Source organism: Podarcis melisellensis (genome assembly GCF_964234715.1).
Source record: "Podarcis melisellensis genome assembly, chromosome: 11".
Classification (NCBI taxonomy): domain Eukaryota; kingdom Metazoa; phylum Chordata; class Lepidosauria; order Squamata; family Lacertidae; genus Podarcis; species Podarcis melisellensis.
The window spans coordinates 10,398,689-10,422,051 of NC_138543.1; the positions used below are offsets into that span (position 1 = coordinate 10,398,689).

The following is a 23,363-nucleotide window of genomic DNA, read 5'->3' on the forward strand; positions in this document are numbered from 1 at the left end:
TAAATTGCTGACTGACTGAGATTTTTATCCACGGAGTTCTCTTTTCAGACCTGCCTAACTCAATACTTTCTCTCTTGCCTGGACTACTTTACAGCTGGAAGGTTTTTCTTCAGCACTTGGGAAATGTAATGAAGTGGATGTATATTTTATAAATGCATATATTCATATACAGCACTGATAAGGAAAAAAAGTCTTGGGATGCGGGGATTTACCGTACTCCACTGCCCAGCTCATCGGGGTGCCAGTCCCCGTGGATCTCTCTGGTCAGCAAAAGAAGGAGTCTCCAGACAAGTTAAAGAAGCAATCAGTAGACCTGATCCTTATTTGTTGCAGCAACGTTCAAATACACAAAGAGTGGGAACCCCAAGCATGGGGTTGTGTGAATCTCTCCCCATTTCCCATTATGCATTTTTCAACAGCATCATCAATACATCACAAATATGTCACAAAGTAGGAGTGTTTGGCATGTAGAAACGCGAGTCCATAAAGCCTCTCCTCACAGAGGTGAGGGGTTGTGAGAGGAAGCCAGTTCCCCCTTCTGCAGAGGGGCATCTTCGGCCCCCTGCGTCAGCTTACCTGGCTGCTGTGCCGCGCCCATAGGCCAGCCAATCGGGCTGGCTTGGGGGTGGGGTTTAGCCACATTCAAGCAGCCATGGCAGCTCCGTGCCCTCATTGTGCGCCCAGAAGTTGACGGGTCACCCACCCTCCCTCCCTTTAGGTCATATCTATGCTTCTGACCTTGCTATGCACTTTGGCTGGTTGCCCTGGTTGCCCAGGGGGCCTGGTAGGAATTTTTACCCATTTGGTAAATTGGCACAAGCTTCTTGGTCTTCCACCTACCTCGTAGCAATTCGTCACAACTTTGGGGCATTGGCGGTTAGGCATTGGAATATGTGTCGTGTGTTGGAGGGCAGGTTGTGGCCATCACCTACCCATCCCCTTTTGGGTATTCCGTTAAAGGAATCCAGTGGTCGTGGATCCTGTCCGATGCCCTGCTGGTGGCTAGGGCCATGGCACGACTCCCGGTGACATTAGGGGAAGCTTCCAGTTGTATTTGCATCAACAAGCTCCTCCCACTGGTTGTTAACCTTTGGATGACTCCCTGCTGAAAGGGGTGGAGTCATGTATAGATTGCTTGATCCAATGCCTAAGGCAATACCACTCACACGCTGTAACCAATAAAGTTGTGGCCTTCTTTAGCCCATTAATCTAAAATACATGTGTCCCTGTGTCTTATTCATCTCTAAGTGGATGGCGGGTCCTCGACTCACAACCCACCCCTGTCAATAACCCCAGTTCCCAACACCTTTTAACTACACTCTTCCCCAAAGAACAATAAAAGTATTTACATATCTCCCTAGCTGCAAGGCTTTCCTGTGCTTCTCCTTTGAAAGTATCAGGATTCAACCCACCAACCCGATGGATTTCTGTATGGGGTATGTGCTGCCCTTGATCACTTCCTGCCTCCTATTGTGAGGCTAAGGTCACACCTTATGGAGGAGCAAGGAGTATGTGATCTTATGCTTAAGGGATTATGGAGGCAGGAGGAGGCCTGCATTCCCCTCTTCCAGAGGAGTCATTAGCTGTTGTAACCAAGGAAATCGGTCAAGCTGTTGAATTTTGGCAATTATTTGTGACGTTTCTAAAGTTTTCTGTACAGTCATACCTCGGGTTACAGATGCTTCAGGTTGTATTTTTTCAGGTTGCAGACCGTCAAAAACCCGGAAGTACTGGGACAGGTTACTTCCAGGTTTCGACGGTTGTGCATGCGCAGAAATGCTAAATCATGCTTTGAGCATACACAGAAGCGCCGAATTGCAACCCACACGTGCTCAGACGGGGGTTGCGAATGCTGCGGGTTGCAAATGTGCATCCCGCATGGATCATGTTTGCAACCCGAGCATCCACTGTATTGAATTGTCAGAGGAAACAGTACGATACATGGTATCGACTTATTGCTACAATTTTATAGGCTGCTTTTCTGAGCTTCTTTTCTGTTGTTCATTTATGGTGCTTGTGTAAACAGTCATTGTCCTGCCCTTAGTACAAGGCTGTAGTGGGAACTTGGGATTTTTTTGGGAGCCATTTAACTACCCCCCTGCCCCGATTCCTGGTTTTAACAGCACTTCATGGAACTGAATTCTATGAGCATATAGAACTGAATTCTTTGCAAGTGTAACTGCACAAAGGAGTTGTGTGGATATTTTGTTAGCACTTGCAATCCACTTTGGCTGCCTTTCTTTGCATAAGTCCAGGCAGCTATGAGAGTGCAGGAATGGGTAAAAATTAGGTAACTGATGTAAATAAAACCCATGTTTCAACACTTCTCCATAAATGTAGATGGCGCTCAACTCTGTTTCTTCTTCTTGTACTTATTCTTTATACACTTATATTAGTCCTCTTCATGCACAAAAAGTCTGGAGAAATGAAGAAGTAAGATTGTGCCTTCTAGTTTTATGCCCAACTTGCACATGGATCAGGCCTTCTGGACAAAGCCATTGTATGAATAAGTTGTACACACTGTTAGATTCCAGTGGAGCAAATAGCTAATTGGAGTGGCCAAATAGAATAGCTTCGTCAGTTATCCAATAATTTAATTAGACAGCACCTTTATGGTACCGAGTGACAGAATAATTTGGCCACTATGAGGAAATTTTGTCTATGGTATGATTTTTTCCCACCTAGTCATTTTTACACTTTGGCTTCCTATTGGCAAAATTTGACAATTCCAAAATGCAGACTTGCTTTCACTTTCGTAAGATAGAATATACTGCCTTCGGCTGTACTTAAGAGTCAATTTCAAAAAATTCCACTGGAAAAACTGTTATGTCCATGTGGAGATGGCAGTATGGAGTCAGTGGCTCATCTGGCTTGCACTGTTTATAAATATTTGAGGAGCGCAGTTATTACCCCTCTACTACTGTCCATGCCTGGTCACTCAATGATTGCTACTGTGTCCTTTCTTTCAGCAGATCAAAGTGATTGGATGACAGCAAAAATTGCAAGGTTTTTAGCAGGGTCAGTTAGAATGAGATCTATTATTTGATTATTGATGTAAACCTCCAAAATGTATTTTGTATAGTTAAGTTTTTATCTCTATCTTCAGTACATTTTATTTTATTTTATTGCTATGGCTAGTGGCTGATGCAAATAAAGATTATTCTGATTCAATCTAAGCAAGGTTAAGCACATAGGCCAGTCTCCAACTATAGTAGACCAAGTGTCCAGGAGCAGGCAGCATGGTCTGAGATAGGCAAGAGTTCCTATTCATAGGGCAAGAATGGTAAGGTTGAAGGGCCAGAGGCAGAGGACCTAATTCTGTGATAAAAAGTGTACTATGAATGCATAAAGTCCCAGGTCCAGTCTCTGACATATCCAGGGATAAGCGTAAAGGCCTTTGCCATCCTGTGTAGACAATACAGAGGTGGATGGATCAGTGATCTGACTCAGTATAACACAGCTGCCTATGTTTCACTACAAACAGATGGTCATATTCCACAAGGGAGCGAGGCAGGCCATAGGAGTCTCTAAAGCATTCACTGTCTCCGATTAGATGCTCAGACTGAGGAACAAAGCCTGAGGGCTGCAGTTATATAAAGACAGCTTTGGGATGAGGAAATAATTTCTGTTTGGTTTACTTTTTGCAGTGAACTGATCCGGTCCGACACTCCCAACCTTGCATGTGGATTGCAACTCAATTCCCCATCACATTAAACACTTCTCCAGATTTTTCAAGTGCAGATGCACACACAAAAATGTGTGTTTCATATAAAAGTTGCATACAACAGGTGGGTTTTACAGGTGAATGCATTGAAAAGCATGGGGAAATGTCTGTTTTACTTGCACATGTCCACTCCCTCCAGCTGCACAGCACTGCAGCCCAAGAGCCACAACTATAGTTCAAGCTTCACCATACCCCATTCATCCTCCTTGGCAGTCTTGCATCTGCCCAGCCCACCAGTGAACAAAATTTCAGGTCTGAGATAGATTGAGTTGAGGATGTTCCTTCACCTACTCTGTACTGAAGGCTGGGAACAATAAAGGTGTATGGGTGGGTGCTGATAAACAGGTTAATTTGGTCACATCGTTGGCAGGATGTGTAGGAAGAATTAATGTGGGTCCATGGGTGGCGCTGTGGGTTAAACCACAGAGCCTAGGTCTTGCTGATCAGAAGGTCGGCGGTTCGAATCCCCGCGACAGGGTGAGCTCCCATTGCTCGGTTCCTGCTCCTGCCAACCTAGCAGTTCGAAAGCACGTCAAAGTGCAAGTAGATAAATAGGTACCGCTCTGGTGGGAAGGTAAACAGTGTTACCGTGTGCTGCTCTGGTTCACCAGAAATGGCTTAGTCATGCTGGCCACATGACCCGGAAGCTGTACGCCAGCTCCCTTGGCCAATAAAGCGAGATGAGTGCCGCAACCCCAGAGTCAGCTACAACTGGACCTAATGGTCGGAGTCCCTTTACTTTACCTTTAAGGGGACATTTGAGCATTGGCACCTTTGGCTACGAAGGGTCTTTTTCCGGAGACCAGATGCTCTGGCTTGTGGGTCCCTTAGGCTGAATTCACATGACAGCTTATTTCATTTTCACAACATTTCCCAAACTATTAATTTCCACATTATAACTGAGCTTGCAGAAAATGAAAAAGCCACTTCTGGAACCAGAGTGGAACCATGGTGGAATATAGAACAAATTTAGCACTCATTTCCATATTATTTTCAAGCAGGTCCCCTACCCACCCACCGGAAACATGGAAACGAAACTTGCAATATATTCCACTATAGTTCCAGATGTCATTTTTACATTGTAGGGAAAAGTCATGAAAGTGGAAGGAATGGCCTTAATCTCAACAAGGAACTTCCTTGAGGCTAGCCTACCACACCTGACTGGAGTCATAGGAGACATGGAGGGCAGGAAGACTTCTGTTCCCTGTAAGGTAAGACTCAAGGTTAGGTCATGCCTTTTGGCACGGGTAAGAGGTAAATTTGGGAAATGTTGTGAAAATGAAATAAGCTTATGGGACGCGGGTGGCGCTGTGGTCAAAACCGCAGAGCCTAGGCCTTGCCGATCAGAAGGTTGGTGTTTTGAATTCCCGCAATGGGGTGAGCTCCCATTGCTCAGCCCCTGCTCCTGCCAACCTAGCAGTTCGAAAGTACAACAAAGTGCAAGTAGATAAATAGGTACCACTCCGGCGGGAAGGTAAACAGCATTTCCGTGCGCTGCTCTGGTTCGCCAGAAGCGGCTTAGTCATGCTGGCCACATGACCCGGAAGCTGTACGCCGGCTCCCTCGGCCAGTAAAGTGAGATGAGCACCACAACCCCAGAGTCATCTGTGACTGGACCTAACAGTCAGGGGTCCCTTTACCTTAAGGGGTTGGCTTCCCCAAAGGTAATATTAGTTTCCCAAACTTCTCATTTCCCCTACAGATGTTATCAATATAAGAGGCCCTAGTTCAGCCCATTTCAAGTTCCATGTCGCTTTATGGTGGGTTGGGTCACAAAATGCACACAAAGGGATGGAATAGCAGTCAATGGAACAAATAGGGTTCTTATGATATGCAACAGGATGGAACAGACCTATGTTTGAGTGGCAGTGAGACTGAACCAGCGACTCAGCTCATTCCTAAGCCAGCCATCATATTGTTTGCTATCCAGTTTGCCTGACTCAGGTGGGCTGGTAAACTGCCATAGAACTTTCTGGTCATTATTTCATTATTTGGGTAATGCAGCAGAGCAGCAAGGATCAGGCTAATAGCTTCATCTGCCTGAGATCTGTCTTGTTGCTCCCAGACTATATACATTCAGTTCCTTGGCATGTGATAATAGATCATATATGCATCTAGGCTTTGTTTGCACAACTAGCAGCTTACGTTTCTGTACCCTGCATGATAAATATTTTGCAATTCCTTACTGATCTGTTTTTAAAACTTTGACCTTATTTGAAGAATTCCAGCTGTGAAACTAGATTAGTAATTAATTTGGAAACCTGATCAGGACACCTACTAGAGAAAAAATGCACCGACAAAATGCAATTACGTTTCAAATTCACCCATACATTGCAAATAGCATTTTCTGCTTTCTGTAGAGTTCTCTGGACGACAATTTTCACAATTCTCCCTATGGATGCAGTTAAAGAGCTTCAAGATTATTATCCAATGCAATGGACTATCCAAAGTCTGCAGTGTGATCAGACAGGGGGAGCATATCATCTAAAATTGCTTCCACTTATATTCATGTTTAAATATTTAATCATATAGATATCAAAGGCAGAACATAATAAAATTCATTCAGAGGATGAGCTATATAATTAATGTTTGGAGAAATATTTAGAGAGGTGACTCAGCTGAAGGCTTGATCATTCTGGCAATTATGAGGGGGGAGGGGGAACAGCATTTAATGATTTTAATTCTGAATGTGCTGAGGTCTTTGTCTCCGTGGATATTAATATGCAGTGGTCTGTGTCTGTGCCATTATACCTTTTTCTTTTACTAATCGTTTATTTGGGATTCTAACATTTCTTTTTTGACTCTTCCACACAAGAATTCTCCTTACATCCTCCCCTTCTTCACCCAGCCCTCCTTTCCTCTCCCCCAAAATCTTCACACCAGTTCAAACAGAAACATTTAAACAAATGCTAATACAAAAAGAGGATTAAACGAGGATAGAATAACCTTTTTCATCATGAATGTTACAAATACAGTGGTACCTCAGGTTACAGATGCTTCAGGTTACAGGCGCTTCAGGTTCCAGACTCCTCTAACCCAGAAATAGTACCTCGGGTTAAGAACTTTGCTTCAGGATGAGAACAGAAATCGCTTGGCAACATTGGGAGGCCCCATTAGCTAAAGTCGTACCTCAGGTTAAGAACAGTTTCAGGTTAAAGAACGGACCTCCAGTTCTTAACCTGAGGTACCACTATAACTAACAAAAAATAATACTAACTTAAAGGAGAGATAAAATCAACATTGCACTCCATTTCCCATGTCATTGGGATAAAGGTAAAGGTAAAGGGACCCCTGACCATTAGGTCCAGCCCCGGATGACTCTGGGGTTGCAGCACTCATCTCGCTTTACTGGCCGAGGGAGCCGGTGTACAGCTTCTGGGTCATGTGGCCAGCATGACTAAGCCGCTTCCGGCGAACCAGAGCAGCGCACGGAAACGCTGTTTACCTTCCCGCTGGAGCAGTACCTATTTATCTACTTGCACTTTGACGTGCTTTTGAACTGCTAGGTGGGCAGGAGATGTCATTGAGATATTACTCAGCAAATAGTTCCAAGAATCCATTCCAACAGATCTTTTCTTTATGCAGTTTGCTAACTAGGACCTTCACGTGTGCTGCCTGAAGATCTTGCATCCAGGAGGTCTTGCATCCATCCCTCAGTATCTGGTGAGATACGCGGAAGCAACACAATCAGCGGGGCAGAGACACAACACTAGCTTCCCTGCAGATGGGCAGATGGGTCACTTTCCAGGAGAGATTGAGGTGATGGAGATCATAGTCTTGTCTGAGTGCACCAGCAGCCTCAATCTAGCACTGATCCCAGTGCACCGACACTCCACCCAGAAAGTGACCGCAAGACACTTGCCAGCAAGCAGGACGGGAGAGAGGTCTTGGGCTTAGCTCCTGCTTGCAGGCTTTCCTTAGGCATCTGACTGGGCGCTGTGAGAAAAGGATGTTGAATGTTTATCTCAGTGAAGACCTTACTTGGAAAATCAATACAACCCAGGTGGTTAAGAAAGCCCAACAGAGTATCGCGAAAGAACTATGTCAATCAACATTTGATGATCTCCTTCTACCAGTCCACAGTAGAAAGTGTCCTTTCATACTGCATCACAGTGTGGTACGCTGGTTTGACATCAACTGATAGGAGGTGCCTACAGAGGGTGGTGAATACAGCACAAGATATTATGGGCTGTCCCATGAATCTGCTGGATGACATCGCGGAAGAACGTTGCCTCAGGACAGTAAGGAAAATTCTCAGGGATGATTCACACCCTGGTCAGCACTTTCTTGATCTCCTGCCCTCAGGCAGAAGATATAGAAGCATGATTCGTCGCACCAACAGGGTAAGAACAGCTTCTATCCGTGGGCTGTTAGGCTGCTGAATGAAAAGATAACAACAGGGCAACTGAGTTTCGGGTTTGGTGGGTGTGCGTCAGTAAACGAGGGGAATTAAGACTAAGAGAGCTGTGTGGGGGGTGCTCGTGTGATCTCACTGTGTACAAGTTGTGCAAGTGACAATAAAGTATAAAGTAAAAGTAACTAAATGGGCCATTGGCCCGATCCGGCAGGCTCTTCTTATGTTCTCAGCGGCGTAGCGTGGGTTATCAGCACCCGGGGCAAGGCAAGTAATTTGCGCCCCCTAACCCGGGGCAAGGCAAGTAATTTGCGCCCCCTAACCCGGGGCAAGGCAAGTACAGTAATTTACTCTCCCAAGCAGCAGCAGCGAGGCTTCTCTTTCCCCCGCGCTCTCCCGGAGCTGCCTCTTTTCTTTCCTTTTTTCCCTTTCTCCAAGGCTTTTTGCTTTCTCTCCTTAATTGATTCCCCCTCCACACCTCGGCGTTTCCTGGCTGCTCCCCCCCTTCCCCTCTCTCTCCTCCTCGCTCTGCTTGCCTTGCCCTGCCCTGCCTGAGGGCGCCCTGAGGAGACTCCGCTCTCCTTTTTGACCAGGCGAGGTGGAAAAAAGGGGGGGAAGTCTCTTCCCGCCCCACGCCAGACTCCCTGCTCAGCTCGGCTCACTACCCAGGTGGCCAGTGGAGAGAGAGCCGCAATTACCATAAAGCTCCTCTCCCTCCGCTTCGCCAAGCTGTCAAAGCCCAGCAGCAGCGGCAACGGCAGCAGCAGGCGCAGCCAGACCCCCGCCAGCCAGCCAGCCAGCCCGCCCGCCCGCCCGGCTTCCTCTCCTTTTTTTGCCCGCGGCAGAAGGCTTCACTCTCCCCCTTCCGCGACCTCCTCGCCAAGCCGAGCGAGCGCGGGCTCCCTAACCCGTGGATTTTAGTAGGGGCAGAGAGCTGCTAGTGCGAGTGCGCCCCCCGCCCATGTTGCGCCCGGTGCGGCCGGCACCCCTGGCACCCCCCACGCTACGCCACTGTATGTTCTTATGAAGCTAGCATTGCGACTCCACCCAGGGGAGTAGCGTGGGGGAAGGGGCTGCCAGGGCAATGACCCTGGGCAGTTTTTTTTCTGGGGGATGCCTCTCATCGCAAAGCAGTTCAGGACGGGCAGGGGGGTATGAGGAGGATGCAACAGCCATGCAGCCTTTGCTGCCCTGCCAGCCCCGAGCCGCTCCAGTGGCACTGGTGGCAAGGACTGGGCTGGCATGTTATGCCCCCGCTCTGCCACACCGCTGACTCTACCCTACCAAGTGACATGTTTGCAGGTTATTTGCTACTAATGGAGTAAAACCCTGACCCTGTGGGAGCATTGCTTCTGCTCTTTCTCCAAATCCGCTCTGCTTTTTTGGTGGGTAGAGTTGCAGCCGGGCATCAGGGCAGTGATCACTGTCTGGGCCATGTTGGCAGAGCTGGGCAGGGTCCTGCCCAGGTGTGGCCCCTCTGACCAAACAACACCAGCGGGAGGCATGGCCATGGGAAACTTAAACTGTGACGTGGCCAGGAAGCCGTCCTCTCGCGCCCTTCACCAGCACGCAACTGCTACTTTACAGATATGTGACCCTTTGAGACATTTAGAGTATTTATCTCCACACTAATTCTGGTTAGGACTTTTCTCCAGCAAGTTGTTACCTTCACAGTAGATGAATTAAGTCTGCCTACAGTTACCTACCCCTCCAGAATTCATCATCAGGAAATATACCTAGACACTCAAATATTACAATATTTTTTGGTGGATTAGTTTCACATTCAAACCAGCACTTGACATTGTGTCCAAATGTGACAAACTATGGTCTGATCAAACCATAGTTTGCCCCTGCATACCAGCATCACATAAAAGGATAAAGCCCAACTTTGTGATCATGCTTTGACCAAACTGTTGTTGTTGTTTAGTCGTTTAGTTGTGGAGCCTCAGCTTCAGGATCTGTCCTTCCAGTGAGCACACAGGGCTGATTTCCTTCAGAATGGATAGGTTTTGACTAAACTAGAGCTATCCAAATTCAGACACATATGGCAAACAATGGATTGATCAAACCAGATATTCATTGAGCTGTGCATGTGAGGGAAGAGGGGAGCAAGCAAACAGCAAAATACTCCAAACAACTTGAATGTCATGCCTTTCCATTTTTTAAACTTACAAAATAAGGAGGCTTATATAATCCCAGGCAGTTTGCATTAGTATATCGTTATCATTCTGATTGGCCTACCAACCATTAATATTAGAAATAAGTGGTGATCTGGTCCCGTGCATTTGAACAGTATTCTAGTTTCATGCTCTGTGCTTGGCAAAGTAACCTAACACTGGATAAATGTCTGGTTCATAAAAAAATTATATTGGTATATGCCTCAACCACACAAAAATAGAAAATATTGACAAATGTGTTCTTCCTATTTTGCAGTCTACACAAGACACCATACTGTTCATTTGTCCTCTTTGGCAAACATACAGCAGTGAAGTGAGAATCCTTACCGTCTCTTCGATTAAGCCTTGCAAATCCTGGGCTGTGACTACTGGACAGCTCCGTTGAACTACTGAACGATGATTGAGGCAAGGCAGACACCAGCTGATCGTGACAATTATCTGTCAGAGAAAAACATCATGCATCAGGCTCGTGCACTTAAACAAGGACCACTGAAAACCATAACTAAAACAGAACACTGGCAAACATCAGAATTGACCTTGTACTTTTCTGATCACGTCCCCACAGTGTGTGTCTTGGGTCTATTATAAGTTCCAATCCTGAGCCGGCACTTTGTATTTGATCAATATTTCATCAGATTACCATGGTGTAATTTACTGGATTCTCTGACTCTTTCAGTGCCCCTTGTTCTAACTTAGCTTTGAAGACAGACTTGATAAATGGACGGGAGCTTACTAGCTATTATTTACGACCAGAACAATTGACACCTGCTAGTTCAGCTTCAGCTTGAGTAACACCCAGCAATGCCCTGTACATATGCCATATATATCGTTAGGTGTTAAAGTGCTATCACACTTTCAACGAACAGCTATCTCTAGAGAATTTTTGTAAAAAGAAAAGCCTGCATTAAGAATAGATGAGGTACTCAGCTAAGTGGGCTTTTTTGTTCTGCCAGGGTGGTTGTTTTTTGTGTGGGGGGGGGGAGGTAATGTTTGTGATGTAGAAGGAACATGAAATCATTATCAGGCAATTATTAGTATGCAAGTCTTGGGCTTTTAACACAAAGCAGCAACAGTGTTTCAGAAAAAGAGATTTAGCAGCCGTTCCCAATCAATGGCGCATAAGCAAGCAGATTCTAATCAATATTTCAGGATGTTAAATCCTTTTCCAGCCTGATTGCTAAACAGGACAAGCATTCTTTCTCCATTTATATCTGCAAAAAATAAAATAAAAATAAAAATAAATTGAGAATCAATAGCTGCTCTAGTTTTAGCTGAAAGAAAACTGAATGGAAACAGAGAGAAAAAGGCCAGGAAATGTTGCCCTGACTATGCCCTGCTGGCATTTGCTGTTTAGTAAAAGCAAGAAAATTATGTAAAACTTCTCTGTTGGAAAAGAAACCAATAGGTCCAATAAATAGCACTGGATGGGTCAAGAGTAGTCTCTTTGGTTGAACTCAGCAGAGTAAAAGAGGATCAATGCTGAATCTTGCCTTCTACCAAGAGATGTGTTCAATGGAGCTATAAGGGTTTACAATATCACATCTGCCTTTAAAGAAGGAATTAATTCTAATTCATTGAGCATCCTATCCAAAGCAATAATTTCTTAGGGAGCTAGGAAAAAACGAAAACAATTATATCCGTACAAGAAATCCTGATGCGAACTATTAGTGCTGGTTTATTCACAATATCTGCCCAAAGGGGTTTCAAGCACCTTCGTTCTCCCTTCTCCCTAGAGGGATTGGGGTTATGCAAATCAGTATGTATGTAGAGTTTTCATATTTACGCTGAATTCCTATATTCACTTTATTTGGGTAGCCTCATTTTGTGGCTGTTTACCTAGGGTGCACAGAGTCTGCTGGGATTTTCCTCAGTACAAGACCTTTTGGAAGAATAGTCTAAGAACTGCAAATGAAGTAGCCCTGTATTCTGTTTCCAGTGGTGACCAATTAGTTGGCACTCAAATGAATACAAAGCTAGAACCATCAGCTTCTTTATATATATAATTTTTATTAAATTGTCTGTTTTTACAATTTAAATTACTCATCTTGCATCCTTAAAATATCAGTGACTTCCCTTCTTCTCTATCCATGGTTCATTTTACATATCATAAATCCCTGCATATTTTACAAAAACTATACCATTCAGTATTCCATTATTGCATCCATCAAAACTTATTTACACTATTGAATTTATCTTAATAAAGGTAAAGGGACCCCTGACAATTAAGGGACTAACTGCTAATCCTTACAAAGTTGTGACAGTTGCTACATGGTAGGCGAAAATCAAATGGCTCCTCCAATTTGCCAGATGTAAAAATTCCTACCGGACCCCCATTGCAAAACAGGGGACTAACAATGTCCATAGCAAGGCCAGACAAACCTAAGTAAAGGGAGGGTGGGCAGGGGATCTGCTGCACAAAGGCAAGAGAACCAGCAAACAATGTGCAAGGTATAATAAGGGTTTCCCAGCCACCCCCCAAGCCAAGCGATTGGCTTTAGGGCCTAAGTGACTCGGAAAGCCACCAACCAGAGTGAAGCAGAGCTTAGCCCTGCCCACACAGGGTGGTGGTGGGTGCTCAGGGATCTGATCGCAACGTGATCCCTCAGTGAAGAGGAATCGATTTGTCATTTCAAAACAATATGGGAGATGGGAGTGAGAATGGCAAGAAATGAAAGGTACATAAGGCAAAGTATAAGAGAGATCAGCTAGGTTGATATGCGCAACTGATATCAGTATCCAACCAAATTCCTGGCTGCAGTTAAAAAAAAATTCTTAAAAACAAACAAGCCAGCATCCGTATCAGGGAGTCTTGGTAACAAACAAGCGTAGTTAATTAAAAAGATTTATTGCAAAAAACAAAAACAAAACAGAGTTCACCGGAGCGGTGAGCACAGCCATCAACCATAAATCAAAGATGTCCCTTCTAAGGAGGGTGTTTCCGGCGAGACCAGAAACAGCTGTACTTCCTCTTGTGGCGTATTCTGTCTTGAAGACCCCCCCATATGCCTAGACCTTGGGCTAAGAGGGTCAGCTTCCACCCCTTCCTCATTCACTGATAATGTACTTCTGTGGTCCTTCCCACTCTCTGAGCTGCTTTCGATTCATTTTGTCCTTCACTGGCGCGCTGGCAAGCTGCCGGCTGACTCTCTGCAACTCTGCTATCAGTTGGCATTCCTAATGGCGGGGGAGAGTTGGTTCTTGGCTATAATCCTCCTGTCTTGCAGTTAACCCTCTCTCTAGCTGGCTACTTCCTTCCCTGGGAGCTGGCTGCCAACTTCTCTTGGGGGCTGGCTCATTCATGACACCCAGGATAGTAATATCGACAGCCAAATCATCATTTGCATGCATCAAGCAGAGACAAAGGGGGCTGCATGCATTCCACAAAGTTGTGCCTGCTCATTGGGATGCTGATCTGCAAGCAGCGGCAGAAAAAGCTGAAGCAGAGTATCAGACTTCGGGCCTGAAGAGTGAACAGGTTGCAAAGTTAGCTCAAGCAGTCTTCAGGGGGAAAGAAGGGTGGGGTGGGGGGGAAGAAGGCAGACAGTTGCTTGTGGTACCAGCGGTGCCAGGGACTGATGGAGCGGTATATTGACTTTACTTATAATAGTAGCAGTTTAAAAACCAGATGTCTGCAAATGAGCGGAGCAAGCCAAAAGAGGGAAATGAAGAGAGAACATTGCATGGGAGGAGAAAAGCTGAAATGCAATTAAAAGGAAAGGCCCGGGGGAGATGAAATGCAGACACAGGAGAGTGTAGATCAACATATAAATAAATATTGGCCCATCAGCCAAATTAAGGCTCATTCACGTTATCTAAAACCTAATTCCACAATCTACCGTAATTTCAATGCAGATTTAATAAAAGAGCGGGCGCGAGATTTCTCCAAGCAGCATGGCGGCAAAGGTTGCAGATGCAAAATGAGGAAATGATTTAGCTCTTTCCCCTTTGGAATTCAGAAAGGGTTATGATGATGCTTGAGAGATTTGGCATCCGCAGCTTTCAAATAAAATGAAGTCTGTTTACACTCAGAATTTCTTGCTTTGCCAAATCATGCATTCAGGACCATGCTAGAGGCAAGAATCACGAGCACTTTCCTAACTTTAACATACTCTGGAGTAATTACATTCATTACTACAGAGGAAATGATTTGGTATATGGTATATGCACTTACGTGGGCGTAAGCCCCATTGAACTCAGTGAGACTTAATGCTGAGAATATATGCATAAACTTGGACTGTTAGACTACAACAGTATACAAACACATCATTTAACTCGGTGGAACTAATTTCTGAGTAGACCAACACAAGATGGGGTAAGGAGTTGTGGGTTCAGGCTATTTTTATTCTTGTTTTTATTATGTATTTTTTATTGTATTTTTATGCTGTGAACTATCCTGAGATCTAAGGATGAAGGCAGTTTACAAACAGTAAATAATAACAGTAATATGTTTAGGTTGGGACTCTGTCAGCACTGTTTAGTCTAGCTAAACCAAGATCATTTCCTACAATGTAGGAATGATGTTTTATTCTATCATCTATCTATCTATCTATCTATCTATCTATCTATCTATCTATCTATCATCTATCAATCTATCATCTATCTTCCTATCTATCTATTGCATTTTTAACCCACCTGACCCTTCAGATATTGTCAGACCCCATTCCTATCAGCCCCAGGCAGGAAGGCCTTTGGTTAGGGATGATGTGAGCCACACTTCAGCAATTTACGCAGGGTCACCAGTTCCCTATCCGAACGACTCTGGGGTTGCAGCGCTCATCTCGCTTTACTGGCCAAGGGAGCTGACGTTTATCCGCAGACAGTTTTTCTGGGTCAAGTGGCCAGCATGACTAAGCCGCTTCTGGTGAAACCAGAGCAGCACACGGAAACGCCGTTTACCTTCCCGCCGGAGTGGTACCTATTTATCTACTTGCACTTTGATGTGCTCTTGAACTGCTAGGTTGGCAGGAGCAGGGACCGAGCAGCGGGAGCTCACCCTGTTCGAACCGCCGACCTTCTGATCGGCAAGCCCTAGGCTTAGTGGTTTAGAGCACAGCGCCACCTGCGTCCCGCAGTATTATGTCTAGATCAATCTTATCAGTTCCCTAAATTTATTTTTTACATTGTAAAACAGTGCCATCTCATGCCATGTGTAGTTTGTACATTTATAAACTAGAGAGCAGCATTGTCTATTTAGCATTTACTAAGACAATCAGATAATGAATATTTAAGATCAAGACAGATTTTTCTTAAGGTGGTTGGGAGCTGTAAGGTTAACGTAAAAAGATAAAGGAACCCTGGACGGTTAAGTCCAGTCAAAGGTGACTGTGGGGTTGCAGCACTCATCTCGCTTTCAGAGAGCTTCCACTATGATGGAAACCAGAGCACACAGAAATGCTGTTTACCTTCCAGCAGCAGCAGTACCTATTTATCTACTTGCACTGGCGTGCTTTTGAACTGCTAGGTTGGCAGGAGCTGGGACAGAGCAACGGGAGCTCACTCCATTGTGGGGATTCCAACCGCCAACCTTCTGATCAGCAAGCCCAAGAGGCTCAGTGGTTTAGACCACAGCGCCACCTGTGTAGAGCTGTATGCAGCAGTAACCAAATGACTTGAACTAAGTGGACTATTGTAATAACTGAAGGCCTATGCAGGCATTACAGCTCTTGTGTTCATCCCACGCTTCTCCTCCAATATCCACACATATGGTCTCAAGGCACATGAGTCAACCACTGTACTGACGCTGGCTTGCACCCAGATGGTTGACTAGCTGGGAGTCACTTATATACCACCTTGTGTCCCAAGATATAGGAAAAGCAGGAGAGCAATGCAAAAAATAAATAAAAACAAAATGCAACATCTGCATTCCTAGCTCACATATAATTCATATTCATAACAGTCATTTTCAGTAATCACGAAAACACATGGGAATCATTGATTTTAATAAACGGTCTGTATACTGTCATTTTTTTTCCTAAATAAAAAATGGCGGACATGATAGTCTGGTAGGAACTAGAATACAATTGAAACAGATAATGCAGCATGGCAGATTAAACTTCTAATTTGTTAGCAATACAAAGCATTTCCCATCAGATACTGGCTATCATCTTAAAACATGCAAGGATGGCTCTTGCCGACTGTCTAAGATAAACAAAGCATTCTGTGTAATAAGATAACCTCGGTATTTGGAATATTCAGGTATGAAGTCATTTTTTCTCTCTCTCTCGGGGAAATTTTAAGTCAATTCACTCTACATCAGATACCAGAAGGGGTCTTTAGAAAGCACAAGTGTTTCTCCCATTGAAGACAGTGGTAAGACTGGCATTGATTTTAAAGAGCATTGATTTTAAAGGAGCTGGATTGCATCCAAAATGGGTATTACAGCGTGAGCAGAATTTAAAAATAATTGCTCTTGCTATGTGATACGGCCTAACCGAACTGTGTACGCTTGTGTGGTTTTTAGAGTAGCATGTGATGCCATGGTTTAAGCCATGCTTATTTCCTGGAAGATTGCTTTCCTGATCTCAGATATATACATAAATTGTGGCAGTATTGTAGTGGGGCGGGCGGGGGATGACTTTTGCAATGCTCAGAGTCACCATGATATTGTTTTGAATATCCCTTGAATTTGAATATCACTTGAATTTAACCATATTCCTAAACTTTAATCCACATTTCCCCCTGTAATCTAGGATAGTGCCTACAGTAGTTTGAATTTTGCTATTAAAAAGCAATACCATTGTTTTCTGAAGCTATAAATCACATCAACATTACCTTGTGGAGAATAAGGAGATAGGTTAAATGGTTCATTTCACTTTTACCAACATGTGCAAACATTTTGTGGGCAGGTAGGAAAGGTTAATTCAATATGTAAATTCTTAGAATACACATGCAGTGTATTAATAGTATGGTAATAAAACAGTAAGACCTTGAAAGAGAACACAATAGGGCTTATGAATAAATTAATGGAGGTAAGATGGGTCTCCAATTTAAATGAAAAATGATATTGTATTAATATACAAAGGAAACAGAAGGATATATTTTTAAAAGGTTTTTCTGCATATCATTGTATAATATCTTTCAACTAATTTGATAACTATTTAGAATGTCATTCTCCTCTGAAATAAGTCTGCCTTATGAATACTCACTAGATTATTAAATTGTCACTCTCTTTATATCCCCCTCCCATTATAGCTGGGAAGGTAGCACATTTTCATTATGTGTTTCACTAAAAAAATAACCTCCCACCAAACCTGGCAAACAACCAGACAGTAATTTAACTGTTGTTGAAATTACCTTAATTCTGATAAGAAAACATCGTTAATTTAAAATACATAGTTATTACTACCATTAATGAGTTGCTTTCCCTCCTCCACCTGTTCTGGTGTCTAGAACATCCATCACTGGTGCACTGATTGCAAAAGAGGCTGGACCATTGTTTGGTCATAGAACACGTGTTTTGCAACCAGAGAGTCTCATATTTAGTCCCTGGCATCTCTGGGTAGGGCTGAAAGAACTTCTGTAGGAAAGCCTGGAGCGCTGCTGTCAGTCAGCGAGATGGGCCAATGGTTGTACCTGGTATAAGTTGTGAGGAATGATAACATTGCTTTTTCACCTCGGCCACAATGCTGCAACTGTTAGGCAAATAGGATCATCTAAAAAGATGGTCCTGGTTGCGGGCAGGCCCTCAACCCAGTTCCTCCCCTCCCTGGCGTGGGTGGAGTAATACTCTTATGCCAGGGTGGCACCATGATCACCCCAGGCCTCTTGGCCAATCATTTTGAACGGGGTGGTTGTGAGGGGGTCATGAGGGGGTATAAAGCACCTGCTTTGCGCTGCCGAACACCTGCCCACCTGCCCTTTAATTTAGGTGTCTTCTGGCCTTGCTTTGGACGTTGGTTGGTCAGCTGTCTTGGGACGGTGACCAGGTAGGAATTTTTCCCATTTGGCAGATTGACATTGGCCATTTGGTTTTCGCCTATCTCTTAGCAATCGTCACAACTTTGTAAGGTTTGGCAATTAGGCATTGGCTTACTGATGTGTGGGGAAGGGGAGGTCAGCCATCGCCTGCCCCTCCATTGTCCAAGGGTATTCCATTAAAGGAATCCAGGGCTTGGATCCTGTCCGAAGTCCAATTGAGGGCCTCTGGGAACAACGAGGAGAGCTGCAGGCGGGTTCCCCCGAAGTGACTCCCTCTTTTGGTGGTTTACCCTTACTGACTTTATGCAAAGGGGGCAGGAGCCCGATATAGTCTTTTGCCAATGTCTAAGCCAATACCACTCACATTTGCTGTAATCAATAAAGCTGTGGCCTAAATTTTGCCCATTAACCTTAAACCAAAATTCTGTGTCAGTGTGAATTTCTTGATTCTAACAGGGGGGCTGGCTTGGGGGCCTTGACACGCAACCACAAACGGCCCCAGACTTGCTTACACTCATATTTAGAGCAGCTTGGGGTTAAGATGTTTGTATATAGGATAGCTTGCAGCTGGGAAACAGTTTATTTGTATGCTTCTGCAGGTATAGAACTTGTTTACACCTGCCAGTGGTCAGGATATGGCTTTGTCGCTTGAGTTAACGTGTTAAAACATAAGAAACATGGACTAAATAAGGAGAAAAATTAACAGGAGGGGTGGTTGTCGAAATCAGGGTAATGGGAGATGTCAACCAAGGCGGAGATTTTAGGATAGAAATTAGGCGGTTAAGATAGGCTGTAAAGGTTTCAAGTACAGTACCCAGCCAATGGGGAAACAAGAAAGAGATCCTGCGCTTCAGAGATAGGGAATAAAAGTGTATGCAGTGTCAATTTTGGGTGTGCCTACTCTGGACACCCTCTCTTGCAAAGAACATTTTGTAATCAATAAACTCTTTTCTGCTTCACTAATTTTGTTCAAATTTTATTTTGAGGGTCTTAGGACCCACTTCTATCCTAAGGCAACTTCCTATGTTCCCAGAAGCTGCCATTCAATGATGAGGCTTTCCCAAGGAATTATGTGGCTAAGTCAAGCATTTAAAGAGTACCAAGGACCTGAAAGTAAGTACCTTTCATGCAATGAGAAAAAATTCAATGGTTCGCCTGTTCTTGTCCCTTTGTCCAGACAGTCTGTCCCAAACCTAAAGTAACCTCCCAAATGATAATGATCTAAAGCCATCATCTTGCCCTCAAGTATTTAGGGGGAATTTTCCATAGGTTATTTTAAGTTATTTACATGTTACTTTGCAAAAATATTGCATGTTTATTCGGCCATCCTCACTACAGTTCTGTGAAGATTTTTTTTTAAAAAAAATTGTTTCTCAGTGTGGGAGCTGAGAGGTCTTGACTTGCCTTGATTCCATAAAACAAGTGGAATTAATTTATTTTTAACCACTCCTCAGCCAAACAAGGCTTCAGGAGAGACTAACAAGCATCAGTAGGCCTGGAAGCTTACAATCTGAAAGACACAACACAAAAGAAAAAGGGATTGGGAGGGAGGAAGAATGACCGCTCCCCGCTTAAAACAGGGGGCGCCCTTTGCGTGGACGCGTGCAGCCCCTAGACCTGGAGCGGCTCCAACAGCATAGGCTAGGCTATGCCATCCCTCAGGTGGGATACCTGGAGGTCTCCGCCTACCTCAGTCAGTTGTCCAATCCCACCTGGGGGAAAGAGTTGCCAAGGAGACCAGGCCAGGTAGGGGAGGGATTACCTGCCCACACAAAGGAGGGAGGATTTTACCTGGGAATTCTCACTTGGCTCCAGAGCTTCTCCCACCCTACCCACCCTCTTATGTTGCAGGTTAATTTTCCTCACATGTTTTGCAAGTTAATTTTCTTCACAGGTATGCGGGCGCTGCTACGTTAAGGTCGCTGTTAAAGGGCCGGAAAGGAATTTCCCTGCATTGGCAGGTTTCGCCTTTCCCGTAGCAAAACGTCACAACTTTGGCAGTATCAGGCCTTGGGCGGAATCCTTTTGCCCATCTTCCTCTTTGCGGCGGCGATACCAGGGTTCCCCGTTAAAGGGGTTTCTGAAGGGAGGCTTTGACCGTACGCCGGAAGGTCGTCATTGCTCTCCCCTGCGGCGGCGGCGTTACGGGGGCGGCTATCTCTGCTTGAACATATGTTCTCCAGAGCCGGCCCATCCCCCCCCCACACACTGGATAACCCTGATGCTCCCTAGGTCCCCGGCTGGGGACTGGGGAGGGAGAACGCCCAATGCCTGAGCCAAGGTCTACCCACATTTGAAATTTAATAAAGTTGTGGCCAATTTAATCCCATAGCACGTTGTCTTGAGTCGTTATTCCACATGACGGGGGGACCGCGCAGGATCTGGGGACTCCGCCTGTCCACGCAAAATGAAATTCAGTATTTGAATCCAGTGGGTGATATGCAGTGTTAGACATACTCAGAACAGAGTATGAAAGCAATAGACTTATATTACTTATCCACTGATTTCAGGAGATCAGCTCTGAGTGTGACTAACATTGATTATCAGCCAGTGTTGTGTGATTTCTGGAAATTCTGAAATTAAGGATGGTGATAGGAGGCCAACTTCTTTAGGCCATCTTGAAAAATGTGCAGTACATAATTAGTTTTGTGCATTTCACAGATCAAACTTTAGAAACATAAAATGTATTGTGCATAACTTGGTTTGCCATAAAATTATCAAGTTTGATATATTAAAAGTATAGTTTATTTGGACAATACTTACAAATTGAATTTACTTTTTACATTCTTTTTCAATAACAGGGATGCCTAGGCATTGAGCCTGTGTATGGGAGCAATATCAATATCTTGAAAGACAGTTACTGGAATCAAAATAACCCCAATGGATCAAGTGGTTGTGTTGCAGATCACACTTTCAGTGCCTTTTGAAAATTACTTTAATCTCTTGTACTCCCAACTGAGCCCAAATCCATCTGAAGTTTTTTCTCTCCTTTTTTTTTTTTTGTACCTCAGGGTAAGTGGGTTAGAACCAATATTGAAAATTTATTTCCTGATTTGAATACGCTCCAACTATTTTGTCAAATTATATTTCATTTCAACTGACGTAATGTAATGTAAAGCAGACCTCAACTTTTTCAGACTTTGGTACTTGCGGCAAATTAAAGATTAAAGTTTAAAATGTTCCAAGGTAATAAGGATTACGTAAAGATATTCACACTTCAGCAGATGAACCTGGTGAGAAGACTGCATCACCATTAGACTGAGTTCTCACTGGAAGGGAAGAAAAAAACCTCCAATCAAATGAAACGTGCTGCATAAGCAGAGTTGAGCCCAATATGTTTTGGAGGCATTAACTGAACAAAATAGGTTTTTAAAATCACCTTGATTTGGTTGGCTACACTAATTATTCTTCCCTGGCTTTTCATTTTAAGAACACCATATGATTCAATATTGCATTTCCAAAATTTATGAGCACTTATGATTAGATTTATCAATGCTATATCCACTGCAAAGAAATCCTCCGAGGGTAACAACATCATCTCTCTAAATAATTAGAGCCTCTTAGATGGAGAAAGGAGTTCTGCCTTACCATAGTATATTTAAATAAATACTGGAGAGTCCAGCAATTGTTTATGATTTATGCATGATACAATTCACTATTGGGCTAGATGCTGTAAAGCACCGTGCGATAAATCTGAAAAGTAATTACAGAATAACTAGTAGAAAGCCTACTGATAACAGCTGTGGAGCACTTTATAATATAGCCATTATTTACCCACAAACCATGGATCTCTTCTGAGGTCCTTACAAAGAAGAGGATGACAGGGTATTGTCAAAACACAGTAATAACCCATCAATAAAAGGAAATCTTGTCCCAATTCTTTTACACAATGGAGAAGAGCATGGGAACCATGTGTTCCATCCACTGAAGGCAACAGCAATGGTCCCATTGATTTTAGGAATCAGATAATGTTAAGTCAGCATGGAGTGAAATTGCCCTAACAAGTACATGTGGCAATTACCTGTACCTTCCAGATCCATTCAGAACAATGGGAGTTTTCCCACTGAGTTCAGTCAGTGGTGGAGCCTTTTAAAATTTCCGTTTCTTTTCAAAGGGGTATTCCCAATTAAAAGTGAATGTGTTCCTCTGCTCACAATTTCACTATCCACACAAATATCATGATTGTTTGCTCTGAATGACTATGCTATCAGGGAAATTCATTAGGGCTGCAAAATATAACCCATTAATTAAACGAAAAATGTTTAATTAATCAGGCGGCATGATTGTAAAATGGGGTTTTTTTTAATGGAATGCTTCTAAAATCTTCCTGTGACAGTCTCACAGCTTCTTCTAAAATGATGGCTGCTGGCTGACTTCCACACAATGCTCTTTAAAGCTCTCATCCCTCATATTAACAGGAATAGTAGCTTGGGCAAATTGGGGGAACTGGCAGAGACTGATCAGGAATGAGACTTTGGGGTCACAGAGGATATAAACCCCGTATGTGACTGCTATGAATGAAAGCAGTGGCTACCAACTGGATGACTTTAAAAAGGGAATAGGCACATTCATGGAAGATAAAGATGCTAGTATTGGTATGCCCAGAACTGAAGGTAAAAAAGGAAAAGTTAAAGGACCCCTGGATGGTTAAGTCCAGTCCAAGGCGACTATGGAGTTGCAGTGCTCATCTCGCTTTCAGGCCAAGGGAGCCAGCGTTTGTCCACAGACAGCTTTCTGGATCAAGTGGCCAGCAGGACTAAACCACTTCTGGCACAGCAGAACACTGTGACGGAAGCCAGAGCGCATGGAAATGCAATTTACCTTCCCGCTTCAGTGGTACCTATATCTACTTGCACTGGAGTGCTTTCAAACTGCTAGGATGGCAGGAGCTGGGACAGAGAAACAGGAGCTCACTCCGTCACGGGAATTCTAACCGCTGACCTTCTGATGGGAAGTCCAAGAGGCTCAGTGGTTTAGTCCACAGCTCCACCCGCATCCCGAATAAACAAGCACACAATCACTGATCGGTCCACCCGCCATTGTGAGGATCAAAGCAATGAAGATGATGCCTCCCCAGCTGTTGCCATTGGCTGTGGGTTGCTTGTGATGTCACAAAGACACTTGGCAACTGAGTGGATATAAAGGCAGACCAAGGGGAAAGCCCTTTTCTGTTTCCAGCAGGACAAACCTG

General features: G+C 44.1%; 1 protein-coding gene and 1 long non-coding RNA gene across 5 annotated transcripts in view; one reads left to right on the plus strand and one right to left on the minus strand.

Moving 5' to 3' along the window:
* CNTNAP4 (contactin associated protein family member 4) overlaps positions 1–23,363 on the minus strand; it is a gene marked incomplete at its 5' end in the record, with an annotated part of 472,706 nt that overhangs the window by 216,807 nt on the left and 232,536 nt on the right. For 3 of the 4 annotated variants that reach the window (XM_081930404.1, XM_081930403.1, XM_081930407.1), the window contains one exon: positions 10,583–10,693. The exons of the other annotated variant lie outside the window; for it this stretch is intronic. In XM_081930404.1, the coding sequence (XP_081786530.1) occupies positions 10,583–10,693 (111 nt within the window). The remainder of the gene's footprint in view (positions 1–10,582; positions 10,694–23,363) is intronic. 4 annotated transcript variants of the gene reach the window in all.
* On the plus strand, positions 3,652–10,786 carry LOC309380681. The gene is made up of 3 exons (XR_014173020.1): positions 3,652–3,788; positions 4,726–4,935; positions 10,512–10,786. It is a non-coding gene; the product is annotated as an uncharacterized lncRNA (long non-coding RNA).